General features: G+C 43.4%; 1 protein-coding gene across 2 annotated transcripts in view; it reads right to left on the bottom strand.

Moving 5' to 3' along the window:
• Positions 1 to 3,440: 3,440 nt before the first annotated feature.
• The window catches only part of PHKA1 (phosphorylase kinase regulatory subunit alpha 1), a 453,374-nt gene continuing 438,637 nt past the window's right edge, over positions 3,441 to 18,177 (bottom strand). For both annotated transcript variants that reach the window (XM_075835632.1, XM_075835633.1), the window contains one exon: positions 3,441 to 3,614. In XM_075835632.1, the coding sequence (XP_075691747.1) occupies positions 3,441 to 3,614 (174 nt within the window). The remainder of the gene's footprint in view (positions 3,615 to 18,177) is intronic.

Below are 18,177 nucleotides of genomic sequence, written 5' to 3'. Positions count from 1 at the left end.
CGCAAGAACAGCAGTGACCGCGCATTGCGAGTAACGGGCTGTGAAGCAGAGCAGCCCATACACGGCACGTCACAAGTGACGTGTTGTATACCCGGAAAATAATTCAAGATAAACAAAGCGGCCAGAGCCAGTGCAGAGAGTGACATCACCTGTCAAGTACCCCACGGCAGGATCTGGAAACGGGGCCACTTTGGAAAATGTAAGTATATTACAAATGTATTTACATGTATAAATTACAAGCATTAACACAAAGTCATTAAATCTCGAACAACCCCTTTAAGCAAACCTAGATGTAAATCCCTCTATATTTACAAGCATGAAGGAAGAAGACTTAAAGAGGCTCTGTCACCAGATTATAAATGCTATATCCAACATAATCTCATCGGCACTGTAATGTAGATAACATCAGTGGTTTTTATTTTGAAAAACTATCATTTTTGATCAAGTTATGAACAATTTTAGATTTATGCTAATTAGCTTCTTAATGCACAACTGGGCGTTTTTTAACTTTTGACGAAGTGGGCGTTGTAAAGAGAAGTGTATGATGCTGACCAATCATACACTTCTCCCTATTCACGTCCATTTGTACTCGCAGCACTCCGTGATCTCGCGAGATTACGCTGTGCTGTAACATACACCCACATTAACTTTACTGAAGTGTCTTGAGAGTGAATAGGCATTGCCTCCAGCCAGGATGCGATGTCTATTCACACTCATGACACTTCGGTAAATTTCCTGTGGAACTTAATCACAGCACAGCGTGATCTCGTGGGATTACGCTGTGGATGACAGCACATAGTGATCTCGCGAGATCACGCTGTGCTGTATGAGTAAGTCCCACAGAAACTTTACCGAAGTTTTCTGGAGTGTGAATAGACATCGCATCCTCGCTGGAGGCAATGTCTATTAACTCTCAAGACACTTCAGTAAAGTTAATGTGGGTGTATGTGACAGCACAGCGTGATCTCACGAGATCACGCAGTGCTGTGAGTACAAATGGACATGAATGGAGAGAAGTGTATGATGCTGATTGGTCAGCGTCATACACTTCTCTTTACAACGCCCACTTGGTCAAAAGTTAGAAAACGCCCCGTTGGGCATGAAGAAACTAATTGGCATAAATCTAAAATAGTTCATAACTTGCTTAAAAATTATAATTTTTCAAAAAAAACAAAACACTGTTGTTACCTTCATTACAGCGCCGATCAGATTATGTAGGAGAGAGGTCACTTGTAATCTGGTGACAGAGTCTCTTTAAGGGATTCTCCCTGAACAGATATTTATATGTCAATCACTTATTAAAGAGGCTCTGTCACCAGATTTTGCAACCCCTATCTGCTATTGCAGCAGATAGGCGCTGCAATGTAGATTACAGTAACGTTTTTATTTTTAAAAAACGAGCATTTTTGGCCAAGTTATGACCATTTTTGTAATTATGCAAATGAGGCTTGCAAAAGTCCAAGTGGGTGTGTTTAAAAGTAAAAGTCCAAGTGGGCGTGTATTAGGTGCGTACATCGGGGCGTTTTTAATACTTTTACTAGCTGGGCGCTCTGAAGAGAAGTAACATCCTCTTCTCTTCAGAACGCCCAGCTTCTGACAGTGCAGATCTGTGACGTCACTCACAGGTCCTGCATCGTGACGGCCACATCGGCACCAGAGGCTACAGTTGATTCTGCAGCAGCATCAGCGTTTGCAGGTAAGTCGATCTTACCTGCAAACGCTGATGCTGCTGCAGAATCAACTGTAGCCTCTGGTGCCGATGTGGCCGTCACGATGCAGGACCTGTGAGTGACGTCACAGATCTGCACTGTCAGAAGCTGGGCGTTCTGAAGAGAAGAGGATGTTACTTCTCTTCAGAGCGCCCAGCTAGTAAAAGTATTAAAAACGCCCCGATGTACGCACCTAATACTCGCCCACTTGGACTTTTACTTTTAAACACACCCACTTGGATTTTTGCAAGCCTCATTTGCATAACTACAAAAATGGTCATAACTTGGCCAAAAATGCTCGTTTTTTTAAAAATAAAAACTTTACTGTAATCTACATTGCAGCGCCGATCTGCTGCAATAGCAGATAGGGGTTGCAAAATCTGGTGACAGAGCCTCTTTAATGTCTGTTCTGGGGAAACCACTTAAATTATGTTAAAATAACATATTTCTTAACCTAAAATTAGGTAATACATTCAAGAACAGTGTATAGCTGCATTACACATCATGAGTGTATTTCTACGAAACGCTGCTCACTATCTCCGGTGTAAAAACTGACAGAGAAATCTATCACTAGCAAAAGGCAGGTAGAGCTGTGTGAAGCTGCATCACATAGGAATGAATATGCTGAGTCTCTGCAGTTAGGGCACAGCAGTTCTATGTCGATGATCTCTGAATCCTATCGAAGTGCTGCAAGTGATAGCAGAGCAGAGCAGATGCTGTGCGAGGAGACTACACCGCCTGTATAAAGCCAGAGGCATCATGGAAAATGTAGGATGCATTAGGGAAACCATATTAGAGAGAAAAGACAACTCAAGATGGAAGGCAACCCATAAATGGCCCATCAATTGAACAGGTATACCAAAGGCATATATAAGAACCTTTACATTACTCTTTAATAATAGCCTATGCTGAACTATACAGGCAAAAAAAACAAACACCGGTGGAAAACTTGTTTAAGAGACCATAGGAGCTGGATTATAGGATTCTTACTAAATGTTTGTGTTTTAAAGAATTGATATTTCTTATCTATTTTCCCTACGTTAGACTTCTCTTCACATTACTCAATGGAATAGATTCAGGTTACATGCAGTTTGATATTAACGCAATACTTTTTTCTTGGGAACATTTTTACAAAAAGCAGTGAAAACAATACATAAAACGGTGTTAAAATACACTGGAAGCAACATCATGCCTTTATCAGTGTATATACATAATGTCTGTTTCAGCAGCATTATAGCATTTCTGCTAACGTAATAATGGAAGCGAGTGAGACTGTTCATTATCAACTCAGGCTCCAGTCACACTCATGGTAGCTTTCTGTCAGGCTACCGTTGCTTTTTGACTGCCATACAAATGTAGCATGCTGCAGTACTCTATCCAGTAAAAAACAAAAACCTGATCTACCCATTATAGGTTAATGGGATCCGTTACAGAATGAATCACAATGGATCAGTCATGGCTCTTGTGAAAATGGAAGCCATGACGCCAGTGTGAAGAGCCTAAACTGTAATTTTAAAAGCCATCTACATTATCCTCTGTATTACATGGTATGTAAACATTTAGTAAGTTGCTGAGGTTCAGATACAGACTTCTTGGCAAATTAAAAAAGAGAAAAAATCACAAAAGTCCTTTAAGCAGCAAGGCTTCAGTAAGTAATCATCACGAAATGTAAACAGGGAACTCATGTAGTTATTTACAGGTTCACCAACTCTGTAAAGTTCGGACATGTGATCACTGCATTGCACAACCCCCGTGTGGGAGGGAATCTTGTAGTGTTATCGCCACGGATTTGGAGAGGTATGTCATTGTGCCAAAACGTCCACTGGGAGCACTGTCATAGAGCAAGCCACAAATTCCAGTTTCAGGATCAATTTTCAGCATGGCATCATCTGCACCAAGAGCTTTCTGCAACAGGAAAAAAAAAAAAGAAAAAAACAAGATGGAAAAATTTAACATATAGAACATTTTGTAATTGTGCATAATTTTACATTAAACTAATACAATTGTATGTGTCTGTGAATATTTTTTTTAAGACAAATTTATTATTAAGAGTTTTCAAAGTCATACAAAAGTAAACAAGATGAATGAATTTTACAGAAGCAGGAAATCACAAAAGCATAGGAGGGAAAAATCAATGTACACATATGCATGAAAAGTACACTGGATACAGAATTAAATAGGTATAGCATTATTAAATGGCAATATAACCAAAATAGTGAAATCACAGGGAAAAAAGGCATAACCTCCAGTGAATTAATTACGCTGGGTTACAGACATCCAATAATCAAAAAGATGTATCAAAAACAAGAACATTGTTTTAACATATAAAACATAACAATCATAAAATCCCTGCCCTAGGATTTAGAAGTTTACAAGCGAAACCTAAAGAGCTTCTAGAAGGTCACGATCAATCTATGAAGGAAGCAGCAGAGCATTAAAAGCAAGCGATTTGGACCATTTATAAGCGAATACCTGTGGCCTATGCAGTCTTGTTGAAATTAAATGTTCCATAATACAGTTATACTGAACCTTACATATAATTTCTGCCTTATTCGGAATGGAAGTACTTTTTCATCTCTGAGCAATACTTGTTCTTGCTACAGTCAACACATGAGCCACAATCGTACTATTCTCAGTACCAAGATCCTCTAAGTTCAGCGAAAGCAGCGCTACCTCCGGTCCCCAAGGAACAGGGAAGCCAAGAACACTAGTTAACGATTGTTGCATCCCCGCCCAGAAGGGAACTATGAGATCACACCTCCACCAGACATGTAACAGAGAACCAATAGAGATTTGACATCGCAAACAGTTATGAGACACATTAGGAAATAATTTGGATAAGCGGTATGGAGTCATGTACCATCTGTATAGCAACTTCCGGGAAGCTTCCAAATGATTTACACAACGAGATGACTTGGAACAAATTTGGAATGCCGCCTCCCACGGTCTAGAACTAAATGAACTTCCCATATCCGCTTCCCACTTTTGTATGAAATTAAGTGTAAACAGAGAAGATTCATGCTGGTGGATCGCCTCATAAGCTTTAGATATACTCTTAGATGCCAGTTTAGGGTTATAAAATAATGGTTTATAACTGGAAATAGGGCCAGTGGCTGTAAATTTAACAGAGGAAAGGAAATGCCGTAACTGGTGATACTTATAAAAGTCTCTAGGACCGTATTTGGAAGACATTGTAGAATAGGGTAGTAGAAGATTATTTTCATACAATACTTCCGATGAAACAATACCTTTGGTAATCCAGTCAGAGAAATTTGAATTTGGTATACAATGCTGCACCATGTCTAAGGAAACCATACTACACCTTAAAGGGAAAATAGAGGCATTATTAGACACTCCTCTCCAAACTAGGATAGACGCTTTGATTGTGGGAGATAAATTACCAACTATGCGTTCTCCGATCCTAGAAGAGCCCAACACTACTTTCAAGTCTGAGCAGTGTAATATATGCGCTTCAACCTCCACACAACGCTTATTTGAATGATATATCCACCATTGCTTTAATTGGTCCAAAATAATCCCATGATAAGCCGCAATATTCGGATATCCCAAACCTCCCTTAGCTACAGGCAAATGCAATATTTTCGCAGCAACCCTCGCCCTCTTACCATTCTAGATAAACTTTGTAAACACCGTTTGAATACGTCTCAAAATAGATTTGGGAATCAGGATGGGAAGGTTTCAAAAATAATACAACACCTTTGGGAGCAATAACATTTTGGATGCAGATATACGACCCATCCATGACAAAGGAAACCTGGAGTAAGATACGGTATCCTTGTTTAAAGTCTGCATCAAAGTATTATAATTGATATACACCAACTTACTACGAGGATAAGTAAGAGACACCCAAGTAAGGAATCACTCTCTCAGCCCATTTAAAAGGAAATTCCTTTTGTAGGTGCAACTGTGTAAAGTTTGGGAATACCCATATTTAAAATTAAAGACTTTGATGTATTAACTTTATAGTAAGTAATCTCACCGAATTCCTAAATGAGCCGGAGTATGTGAGGCAAAGTATCACCAGGGGAGGATAAGCACAATATGACGTCATCCGCAAAAAGACCTATACGATGTTCAGTATGGCCTAGGGAAACTCCTTTGATATAAGGTGCCATTTTGACTGCCACAGCAAATGGCTCCATAACCAAAGAAAATATTATGGGCGATAAAGGGCAACCCTGTCTTGTGCTATTCGTTATGGAGAAAGGAGTTGACAGCGCACCTGTACTATACACCTAGGCAGAGGGAAAGATATGTAGGGCCATAATAGCAGACAAGAAGGAACTCTGAATTCCAAACTTCCAACACCTCCCTTAGGAACCCCCAATGGACACAGTTGAATGCCTTCTCCACGTCCAGGGTAAGGTGCATAGAAGGCATCCGACGAACCTCTGCTTCTGAGATAATATTTATAAACCATCGAGTACTATCTACTGTTTGTCTCCCCTTAAGAAACCCCACCTTAGCAGGACTGATCAGCTGGGGAAGAATATCCACTAGCCTGCCTGACAAAATATTCGCATACATTTTTAGATCTGTATTTAGAAGGGAAATGGGCCGAAAATTAGAAGGGACATCCGGAGACTTGCCTGTTTTGGGTAAGGCGAACACAAATGCATTATAAGTGGCCTATATTGTACATGATGTGATGAGCGCTGTAATGTAGATTACAGCAGTGTTTTTTATTTAGAAAAACTATCATTTTTGACGGAGTTATGACCTATATTAGCTTTATGCTAATGAGTTTCTCAATGGACAACTGGGCGTGTTTTACTTTATGGCCAAGTGGGCGTTGTACAGAGGAGTGTATGACGCTGACCAATCAGCGTCATACACTTCTCTCCATTCATTTACACTATAGCTATATCGCTATGTGCAGCCTCATAAACACACTATAACATTACTGCAGTGTCCGGACAATGAATATACATTACCTCCAGCCAGGACGGGAAGTGTATACCTCAATATGTAAGGATGCACTCCTTTAATTCGCTCTGTATTGGTGCTATAGAGGTTTGGGCTGGAAAACCCACATTAAAGATCCAAGGAATAAACCTGAAAGCACTCTAGTAATCCTTGAGGGTGATTTTCAAAATAATTTTATTGTATTCAATATAGTGAATAATATTCAAAAGCTATTTTGCTGAACGTTTTGGCCTAGCCAAGGCCTTTTTCGCAATCGCTATAGATACAAAAATAAACAGTCATATAATACATATATCTTATAAGGCAATACAACAAAAATAAACAACTGAATGTAATCATTCAATGAAATAATAGTTTGAAAAAAACAATCCATATCTAGCAATGGTATAAGATGAAAAAATGGCCATTGTCAACGATAAATATGCATAATATGTTTATGGTAAGCATTATACATGCCGATAAATGTTTCATTAAATAAATATCCATATTATATATGACAAAGGTATTTACTATACAAGGTATTTCTTCATAATAGGGAGAACTCAATCTAAGATGGAGAAATTAGTATTAATTCTGAACAAACATTGTGTCAACTAAGTTGTGGCAATGACGATTGAAAATTGGAAAATTATATGGAGAAGGGGTATCAATACGATGTCCCCTTAGACCATAACATAAAATAGCGGTATACAACGTGCACAGGATGGAACAGATAGAAAGAAAGATCAACTAAGAATAATGTACTGGAAAGTCCATGAGCGAGCATACCTGTATGTTGTCTTAATGAGGGGATGTAGCGGCGTCTACCAGACGCTCCAGGTAAGAATTCTGTCTGATTCCTGTGTTCATTGAGGAGGTATTGATATAGCGCGCCAATACCGGAAATCCGGTGCGTGGAACACAAGCGGCACTTAGCGCATGCGCACTATGTATTACGACGCTGTGTATTTGGAACACAAGCTGGATAGGTTGTTAGACATGTATATGGACGTAATTACGAGCGGGGGACACTGGAAGTAGGTAACGCTGAGGTAACACTACTGTAATAATGAATAACGTCTCTATTGTAAAGGATTCAAGCAATCCTAGTGTAATAAGTAAAGTTCGGTATGTTGGTCCGTATAGTACACTGGAATTGTATATGATCATGAATAAAATACAGGGCTCTAATAATCCTAGTATAGCACAAGTAGAGAAATGAGGGAAACATCTATAATATATATCAAATGCCTTGTGAATAAATTTAAATGTGGTGGTCCGTATAATTAAATAGAGATGTAAATGAAGGGATAAAGGAAATGAAACCAGCGTGTATGGAAAAAAGAAGAAAATATTTATGGATAATCATATGTACGGAAATAAGAAGAAGGAACAATAAAGACAAGTGAACTCCTGCTGATCTCCAACCTGTATTCAACAAAGACAATAAACTGAAGGAAATATTCCCGGATTTACCTCTCCTTGCATACAAACAGTCACCAAACCTAAGGAATCTCCTGGTCAGAAGTGCCCTCTCACCACCATCAGAGACTGGCACCTTTCCTTGCAACAGTAGAAAATGCAAGACCTGTACCAACATCTTATCATCAAACACCATCCAGATACCAAACACGCAGCATGACTATAAAATCACTGGCACGTTCTCCTGTACATCCTCCAATGTAGTGTACGTGATCCTGTGTACAAGGTGCATCAATAAAGGAATCTACATTGGAGAAACCATACAAAAACTACAAACCAGGATGAATCTTCACAGACATACAATAAAACAGGAGGTGGATATACCCGTGGGAAATAATTTCTCTGGACCTGATCACAGTTTGGCAGATTTAAAAGTCCTAATACTAAAGGGTCATTTTAAAAACAACAGAGAGAGAAAAATTTGGGAATTCAAGATGATGATAAAATTCCAAGTCATTGACACAAGGCCTCAATCTAACACGAGGATTTATGAGCCACTACATGGACACACGTCACATCCCCCATCAGACTGACTCCAGATGCCTTAACTCCTAAGTCATCACCCCTATAACCTCGGTTTTATTGCCCCGGCTTATCTTAATGATGTATCACCTCATGTACCAATTGCCTTTGTGTAACATCTAAATGTTGTGCTTTTTTCGAAGTCATTCATTTGTAAACTGCCTGAAGGAGCCTCTGTGCTCTGAAAGCTTGCATATAGAACTTTTATGGTTAGCCAATAAAGGTATCATACCTTCTATACTTTTGTCTTTTTTGACACAAAGGTATTTAACATTGCATAACCAGAGACAATGTAATAAGTCTGCATGCCGTGCTCCACACTTTAAACACGAAGGGTCAGGGGAATTACCCATGAGAAAGCCCCTATAAGGGGACACATAAGCCCTATGAGCTATTTTAAAAGACATCTCCCAGTACATGGCTGATGGGAGGTATTTGGCAGCCGTAGTTACAGATGATAGGATATTGTCATGAGTTATTTGATCTAAGTGGTCAACCCAGTAAGATACACCCGATCTCGATTTAGCGTAGTCCAATGGCTGTCTTAAAACATTATAGTAGGTAGTGATTAGTCTTTTTCGGCATTGGTGAGATGGAGTTAAGTGACAGAAGAAGTCATACCAGTCTTGATCTTGTAAGTGTCTAATGACCTTGTGAGCATAACTACAGGCCTGCATGTAATAAAATGGGTGTTGGCCCCAAAAAAATTGTATTGGATACGTAGTTCATTAAATGAGTAGGGACGACAAGTGAGCATGTTAATTATCTGATTAATACATGTCAACCCCCTCCGAGCCCATCCACGAAAGACCACATGGGGATTGGTGTTTTGGAAATCAAAGTTATGGATTCAAGGAAGGAGTAGGCAAAACTAGGGTTTAAACCTAAGTGTTGTCTGATCTTGGTCCATGTCTTCCAGGAGGACATGACTAGGGGGTTAGCTCATTGATCAGGTGATAGAGCTGTGTAGGGAGTATGTAAGAGGCAGTTAAGGAAAAGGGTCTTGAAAATTGTTGATCTAATGTAGAATCAGTAAAGCAGGAGCTACCAGTTATCCAATCTCCAATCGCTCGCAGTTGAGCTGCCATATTGTATAAGTGAATCTGGGGAAAATTAATCCCACCATGTTCACGGTGTTGCTGCAATATGCATAGGCTCACTCTTGGTCTCTTTTGGTTCCAAATGAAGCCTCAAAAGAGAGTATTCAGCCCCCTAACATCCACTGGTCTCAAGTATATAGGCAAGGATTGTAGTAAGTATAACAATTTAGGGAAGACAACCATTTTTAATAGATTAGTCCTACCCAGAAATGATCGAGTAAAATGCCTCCAAGCCATGAGTTGGGATTCCAAACATGCAACAAAGGGATTAAGGTTTCATTGATATAAACGTGATGGTTGTCTCGTGATGCGTACCCCCAAATAGGGAATATAATCGGAGTTCCATTTAAATGCATGCTTCGAAGGCCAGAGTGGCCTGGAGGGACCCTTAAGAATTGGGGCTTCTGATTTTTGTAGATTGACCTTGAAACCTGACAGGGCACCATAAATTGAGATATCCTGGAGGATTGGTTGTAAAGTAGAGGAAGGGTTAGATATGAACAACAAAATATCATCTGCAAATGCCGATAGTTTAATTTGGGAATCTCCAATTTGTATGCCGTGAAAACATGCTAGGGACTGGAGATGACGGAGAAGGGGATCTGAGAGAGGGCATCCCTGACGCGTACCCCCGAAAATGGAGATAGGAGGCGAGTTAAGCCCATTGATGGTAAGGGATGTGGCAGAACAGGCCTGTGAGCGTGAAAGGAATGTTAGAAAGCGGTCCCCGAAGTCCCGGGACTGCAACACCGCTATGAGAAATGGCCATGATACAGAGTCAAACGCCTTTTCCGCGTCAAGTCCCAGCAGCATGGTCACTGGGGAGGAGGGGTCTAGGGCAGACACCGTGGCTGCTACAGCCTGGCGAATACCTTTAGTTGAATGTCTATTCCTCAAGAAACCTAGCTGGGTTGGGGCAATGATCGGTCCAATCATGGTTTGGAGACGGTCGGCCAAAATCTTTGTTAGGAGCTTATAGTCTTGGTTTAAAAGGGAAATCGGGCGATAGGAGGAAAGGAGAGTTGGATCCCTATCAGGTTTGGGAACCAATATGGTCCTGGACTCATGAAAGTTAGGCAGGTCAATCTCCCCAATAAATATGGCTTGTAAGGTCCTCGTCAATGTCGGTACAATATCTGGCAAAAGTTTGTAGTATTCAGCCTATAGGCCGTCAGGACCTGGCGTTTTATTATTGGGTAGGTTAGAGATTGCTAAAGCAAACTCCGCCTCCGTGATATCATTATTCAAAACTGTTCTACTGTCTTCGGTTAGTTTGGGCAGATGAAGCTTGAATAGGAATGATTTAGTTTTCTGCTGATCATATGTGGTCGTTCGATAAAAGTCCGCAAAATAATTCACAAACTCCCGTCGGACGAGATCGGAGTCCAAAATCTCAGAGCGAGACTCTGGGTCCACTAATTTCACAATGTTGTGATTCAAGCGCTTAGGTCTGTGAATTTTTGCCAGCAGAGAGCCGACATGATTACCCCATCTAAAATATCTGTTGCTGGTCATATCCACGCCCCATCTAGTCTGACCCTGTAGGTAAGTCTCCAATAGAGATTTAGTTGCCAAATATGCTGTTTTAGCTTAAGGAGTACGGGATTCTACAGGTAATTTATGAGCCTTGATAAGGTCTGTATTCAAGGAATGAAATTGCTTACGATATTCCCTTCGTTTAAAATTAACATAAGAAATTATGTGTCCTCTCATAATCGCCTTAGACGCAGCGTCAGGTCTACCGAGGTGAGTGATGGAAAAAGGGAATCCGGTATAAGAAAATAATCAATTCTCGAGTGAGTGTTGTGGACATGCGAAAAATACGTGTATTCTCGTGAGGAGGTGTGGGTTACACGACAGGGATCACACAAGGAAAGGTGTTCCATGAGTCTAAGGAGTACCGAGGCCCCCGCGCGGTCCTGTGTGTTCGGTTTGGACCGGTCGATGTCTGAGTTCAAGGTGAGATTAAAGTCGCATCCCAAGATCAGAGTATGTGTTTGTCTCTGAAGTAGAAAAGTGAAGAGGAGTAAAAGTCCGCGTTAGGGTACACAGTTGCGTATATGTTAACAAGGCTATATCTGTGCGTGTTAATAGTAGCTTCGATGTACAGGAAATGTCCCCCCGGGTCGGAGTATGTATCGTGAACAGTCAGGCCCAGAGATTTATGAAAGAGAGTTGCCACCCCCCTAGATTTAAAAGTGTAGGAGGCTGTGTAACAGTAATCCGACCATGGGGCCTTCAGTGAACCCCCATCGCCCTCGCGCCATTGTGTCTCCTGTAAGAAAATGATAGGTGTGTCTATAGTGCTATAAAGGTTACTCATCCTATCCCAGTAGGGGTGATTTCAAAGTAGAAGTGCGAAGAGTTACAAAATCGGGGTCCACTGTCCCAGCAAGCAGTAGATCCCACGATGTAGTGACCTAGGAGGATAACACGTGTCCAGGGAAGAAAGGGGTAGGAAAAAACCTGAGTTAAGAAAAAAAACATAGTTAAATAAAGTGAACAATATGTGCACCACATAATAAAAATTAGCAATGCATGGCATAGTAAAAGAAAACAATAGTAGTGCTACAGTGCAAATACGCAACATGTGGTAAGGCACTGAAAAACATGAGTTAGAAGAGTCCCCATATTTTCACAAAATGATGACAGGTCAGGCAGGGACATTTCTGAAGAATTGACGTCGAGCTGCTCCAGCATCCTCGTCGATGTTGGTTCGAGCATTTTCAGTCACCTTGAGCTTAGCTGGGTACAGAAGTTGAAAACATATTCCCTTCTCATATAGATGACGGCATATTAGCGTGAACGCCTTTCGTTTCAAGGAGACTGCTGAGGAGAAGCCCTGGAAAACAAGGAGTTTAGATCCCCTGACCTGCAAGTTCCTGGCCTGTCTATGAGCCCTTAAGACACGTTCCTTGATTGCCCAGTTAAGATATTTTGCTATAACTGGGCGAGGTTTACTCTCTCTCTCCCCGTGGGGCGCCAATTCTGTGAGCACGCTCAATGCTGAATGGGTTCGGTGTAAGATCCAGTTGGAGGGCGGATGGGAGGTCTGCTGTGAGAAGCTGCATGGGATCGTCGTCCACAACGCTTTCAGGAATTCCTACAAAGCTCAGATTGTTCCGCCTGTTCCGGTTTTCCAGGTCCTCCAGCTTAGCTCTCAGAATGATTTCTGCATTTTGGTGTTGAGCCACCGAGTTCTCCAGATCAGACACTGTAGTTTCGCATGCCAGAACACGGTTTTCCAGGTCTGCTATTTTTTGTGCGTTCACGGTAATCTGAGCCAGTGCGGAGTTAATGGAGGTATGGATCAGATCCATTCTCTTGTCAATTTAAAGGCATCATTAAGCGAGACACCTCTTCTGCCACTACAGTGGCATGATAATGATCCATAAGCAGAGAGGACATAGGACTGTCAACCAGAGATAGGTTTGGTGGAGTGATGTCTCCAGTTTGGAGAAGTTTCGTGAATGAGGACAAGACAGTGATGCAGACGGAGTCTGAGGAGTTCTAGGCCCCTGTTTGTCTTTACCGGCTCTTCCCTTTGTCATTGCTTCTGTTTTAGGGTTGGTCCCTTGAGATTGCCTAGTAAGACGTAGAGCCTGAGCGTGTCTATGAAGAAATTTGTCCATTGTCAAGACAGCGAGAGAGATGGAAGGTCTAGATTAGGTCAGACGGGTCGTCCTACATTTCAGGGTTACGACATCAGCATTTTAAATTTGTAGAACAGAAGATGGTGCAAAAAATAAGACTAGAACGACTACTAGGTGGCAGCAACGTCAAAAGCAGTCAGGCAGGTACAACAGGCAATGTAGTTACCCAGATGACATATATGCCAGATTTCAGGCGTGCATATGAGGGTTGAGGCAAACAGAGTTCAAAGTGTACACGCAACAGGTCTCTATGTGGCCCCTAAGATTATACTCAGTCCTTGACAGGGGAGACACTGTACTCACTCAGTACCAGGCGATATCTCCAGTCCGGTTGCTTTACTTTGAGAGATGAAGGCGAGCAGCGCTCAATATGGCCGCGAACTTCCTGATGATGAGGAAGGAGCCAGCAGCGAACAGGGCGCTCAGTTCTTCCCCCTTAGAGAGACAGGCAAAGGTGTTTCAGCTCCCTCCAGCGTCCGCTGTGTATGGGGATGATGTCCGCCTCACAGTCCCCCTCCGCGAGGCGACTGGAGATCCTAGATGTAATGGGGAGACGCTCCAGCAGCCTCAGGGCCAGCAACAGTGACCAGTCGACTCCGGATGAGCCGCGATGGCAGACCCAAGATAGCCGACTCCTCGGCAAGTAAATGTCCCTGGGAGGCAATATAGGGGTGTCGAGACCTTCCCTGAAGGGAAGATAGAAGGCAGCAGCTCCGGCGCTACTACCAGGCTGTCCCCACCCGTGGCAGAGTAGTAGGCCACAAGATGGCCGGCGGTCGCTAGGGCGGCGTGCCTCAATTGAGACACTGACGACACACGGAGCAAATGAGCGGCTCCGACGGTGCAGGGGAGGGTGTCCTGTGCACCCACCACAAGGAGGACGACAGCGATCCACCGATGGCAGCGGTAACAGCCGGATTCCCTGCACGGTGCCGAGGTAAGATGCTGCCACTCAGGATGCCCCGCCTCTGGAAGTCTTTACATGTTGTTTTAATTGCACAGTGAATTCTGTAAAAACAGCAGGCAAAAAACCATGGAGGAATCACTGTTTTTTTTTTCATTTTTTACCCACAAATATTTTTTTTCCTGTTTCCTAGTACATTATATGGCAAAATAAATGCTACGAAAAACTACAACTCGTCCCGCAAAAATCAAGCCCTCATAGGACTATATCGACGGAAAAATATAGACGTTATGGCTTTTGGAAGTGGGGAGGAGAAAATGAAAATCTGTAAAAGGGCTGCGGCGGGAAGGGGTTTATGTTAACCCCTTAAGTATGTATTGATTATTTTAAATTGCTACACAGTTATGTGTGCGATTTGTGGTCGTTTATTTATTATTCTTTATTATTTTTGTACTGATATACTTTAGTATTCTTTATTTTTAATTGTTTTAGCGTAGTCCTCTTCTCACACATTTCTTTTTCATTATAATCCTATGCTAAATCTTTACTGTACAGGGTTTCTCTCTATAAATTTTGCATCATATATATCTATCCCAATATTCTATATGGGACATATTTCAACGTACCTTTTTCTTGGGCTCGTTATGTTAATCCGGGGTGTTGATGTATAGAGTAAAGAATCTTGGTATCTTGGATTTACATTTCCTACAATCATCTCTGGCGATGAGATGCGCATGCTCGCTGTGGATGCTGGTGGCGATGCATTGCCCTCTTCAGCTCCTAGGGCACACTGCGCATGTCCGGAACTCCCGTTACGCGTTGGGAATCCGGTGGAGCCGGAAGTGGGGCCTGCCTCGTTTCTGGCCGTGTCAGTGAGAATGCGCCGCTGCTCTCGTTATAATGATGATACACACCAGGTATACTCTCCCTACCCTATATATAATGGCTGGATATGGTCAGGACACAACACACACCTTCTGAGGAGGCACCTACAGCGAAATGCGAGTTGGGGTCTATGTGGTAGAGCGAACATTGACCACTATCTCTTTGCTGCTCTTTTTAAGGCTATTTTTTAAAGTGATGTATTTATGCACTGATACTTTCTCCTATTCCCCTTTCTATTAGTCGACTACTTTTACAGGGATCGGAGATAATCAGAATGGAAAACTTTTGGGTCTGAAATATATCCTGTAACCACTCAATACAGCCAGTGTATCTTTACAGGTTATCCAGCTTCATGTCTCGCTCTATTAAATTATACTAGGGTCTTATATGTATATTAATATGTTGTTTGTCATATTTGTTTAACCCCTTCCCGCACCTTGACGTAACTGCACGTCGATGTGTGCAGTAAGTTTGCGCACCTCGACGTGCAGTTACGTCTGTGCTTTGACAGTTAACCGCCGCGCGGCGGTTAACTGTGCAGGATGTCTGCCCTGCATTCCCCGTTGCCGATCAGCGGCCCATCGCCGCTGATTTCAGCAGTTAACCACTTAATTGCGGCGTTCGATTTTGAGTTTAGCGCCGATCGGCAGCCCCCACGTGAAATCACGGGGGCTGGCGATGGTACTCATGGCAACCGGATGCCAGACAATGGCTTCCGGGCTGCCATGTACAGAAGCCTATGATGACCAGTCAGAGGGTGGTCGTCGTAAGTATTCCTGTCAGTGTGACTGTTACGTCACAATGACAGTTGGAATGCATTACACTACGTAGGTAGTGTAATGTATTCCAGCAGCGATCAGAGCTGCAAGTCTAAGTGTCCCCTAGTGGGACAAGTGAAAAAAAGTTAAAAAAATAATAAAAATGTTTTAAAAAAAGTGTAAAAATAAAAGTTATAAGTGACAAACAAGAACTGCTTTTTTTTCCTATAATAAGTCTTTTATTATAGGAAAAAAATGAACATGAAAAAAAAGTACACATATTTGGTATCACCGCGTTTGTAACGACCCCAACTATAAAACTATAATATTATTTTTCCCGCACGGTGAACACCGCAGAAAAAATAAACGAAAAAAAAAAATGCCAGAATCACAATTTTTTGGTCACCACCCCTCCCAAAATATACAATAAAAAGTGATCAAAAAGTCGCATGTACGCCAAAATAGTACCGATACAAACTACAACCCGTCCCGCAAAAAACAAGCCCTTACACAGCTTTTTGGACTGAAAAATAAAAAAGTTATGGCTCTCAGAATATGGTGACATGAGGAGCGTGGCTTGGACATGGCGGTGTGAGGACGTGTTTGCTCGGAGCTCCGGACTCACCCCGCAGAAATCGCCCATTAAGGGCTCACTTACTGATCCCCGACGCAGCATGACTAAGGGGAGAAGCCGCAGGAACCTTCCGGACGCCTCGGGCACTCCATCCATCGGCCGGTATCTTCGGTCCTCCTTGGACGGCACACCGTCGCGCTCTTCCTCCTCACCTCCTGCCGCACCCAGCCTCCGTCGCCTCGTGGGACCTCGCCGCCTCCCCCTATCGCTAGTCAGGCGCTGCTCGGCTGCTGATCTCGTGGCCCTGGAGGGGAGATGTGATCTCAGGAGGGAGGTCAGTGTGTGGCAGGCCTTCCAGGGTCGGCCCCCCCGCCCCAGGCTGAGGCCTTCCCCCCTATACTACCCCAGGTAGCACCCGGCCATGAGACACTAGAAGCACCATTCTCACCGGCCGTGCGCCAGCGCCTGCCACTACAGCCATGTGTGCTGAGCCAGGACACACCAGCCATCTTCAGGGGTTCTATGGCCACGTCGACGCACTCAGGGGAACAACAGACAGTGTCATCCCCGGGCCCCCCACTATCAATGGAGTGGACCCTGGCAGAACTCTGGGAGATGGTCAAAGTATTGCCCACCAAAAACGACTTGGATATCCATCTTGCCCGGCTAGAGGAGAAACACGACAGGGCCATAGGCGCGGTCACACAGGAGGTGTGTGCGCTAGCCACGAGGGTGGAAACCCTGGAACGCCAGCACTCCATATCCTCAGTAGATATCTCGGTCCTCTCACAGTCCCTGGCCACCCAAGCTACGCAATTACGGGACTTCTCCTTACACCTGGATGATGTTGAAAACAGGGGGAGACGTAACAACCTGAAGCTGAGAGGTTTACCGGAGTCCGTACCCCCAGATGGACTTTATGAGGCTGTGACACACATTTTTAATAAGCTCCTGGACCGACCGCGTGATATGCCCATTGAGATGGACAGAGTTCACAGATTGGCGGGCCCCCCCAATAGAGATGGCAACCGACCCAGAGACGTGATATGTAGAGTGCATTTCTACAAACAGAAAGAAGAGATTGCTCGGAGAGCCTGGGAGATGTTTCGAGACTGACACTCTCTATGCGCAGAATTGTCCGCCCCTTACTGGAAGCGACAAAGGCGGCAGGCGCAACCTACAGATGGGGCCATCCCTTTCACATTATTCTTCGCAGACTGGGACAATCCTTTGCGGTCCGGTCCCCAGACGATCTGGAGGAGGCGTTCCGGTTTTTGGAGATCTCACCAGTGAGGTTACCGGACTGGACTGAACCCCCGGCACCGTTTGCTCTCAGAGGTGGTCCGTTTCCGGAGCTCGTGTCTCATCTCCCGCCCCGGAGCTACCCGTGACCCGACCTTCAGGGCGAAGATCCCTGCACGGAGACCGCGGAGTCGGGCCCGTTGACCCTCGGCCCCCAGGACGGCGCTCTCTTCGAAGGGACTGATTGATTTTCAGCTTCCACATGTGGACAGTTAATTGCACTCTACCCCCTCCTTTCTCTCCTACAGGGTTCTCTGCGGGTGGCGGCAGATGGCGTTGAAGGGGTTGCTCCAGAGACGTTTGTACTTACTGCGGGTTGGGGGGGGGTTTACAAAGGTTGGGGATGTTGGGCACATTTGATA

Source organism: Rhinoderma darwinii, chromosome 8, assembly GCF_050947455.1.
Source record: "Rhinoderma darwinii isolate aRhiDar2 chromosome 8, aRhiDar2.hap1, whole genome shotgun sequence".
Taxonomy (NCBI): Eukaryota; Metazoa; Chordata; class Amphibia; order Anura; family Rhinodermatidae; genus Rhinoderma; species Rhinoderma darwinii.
This window is presented reverse-complemented; position numbering and strand designations above follow the sequence as displayed.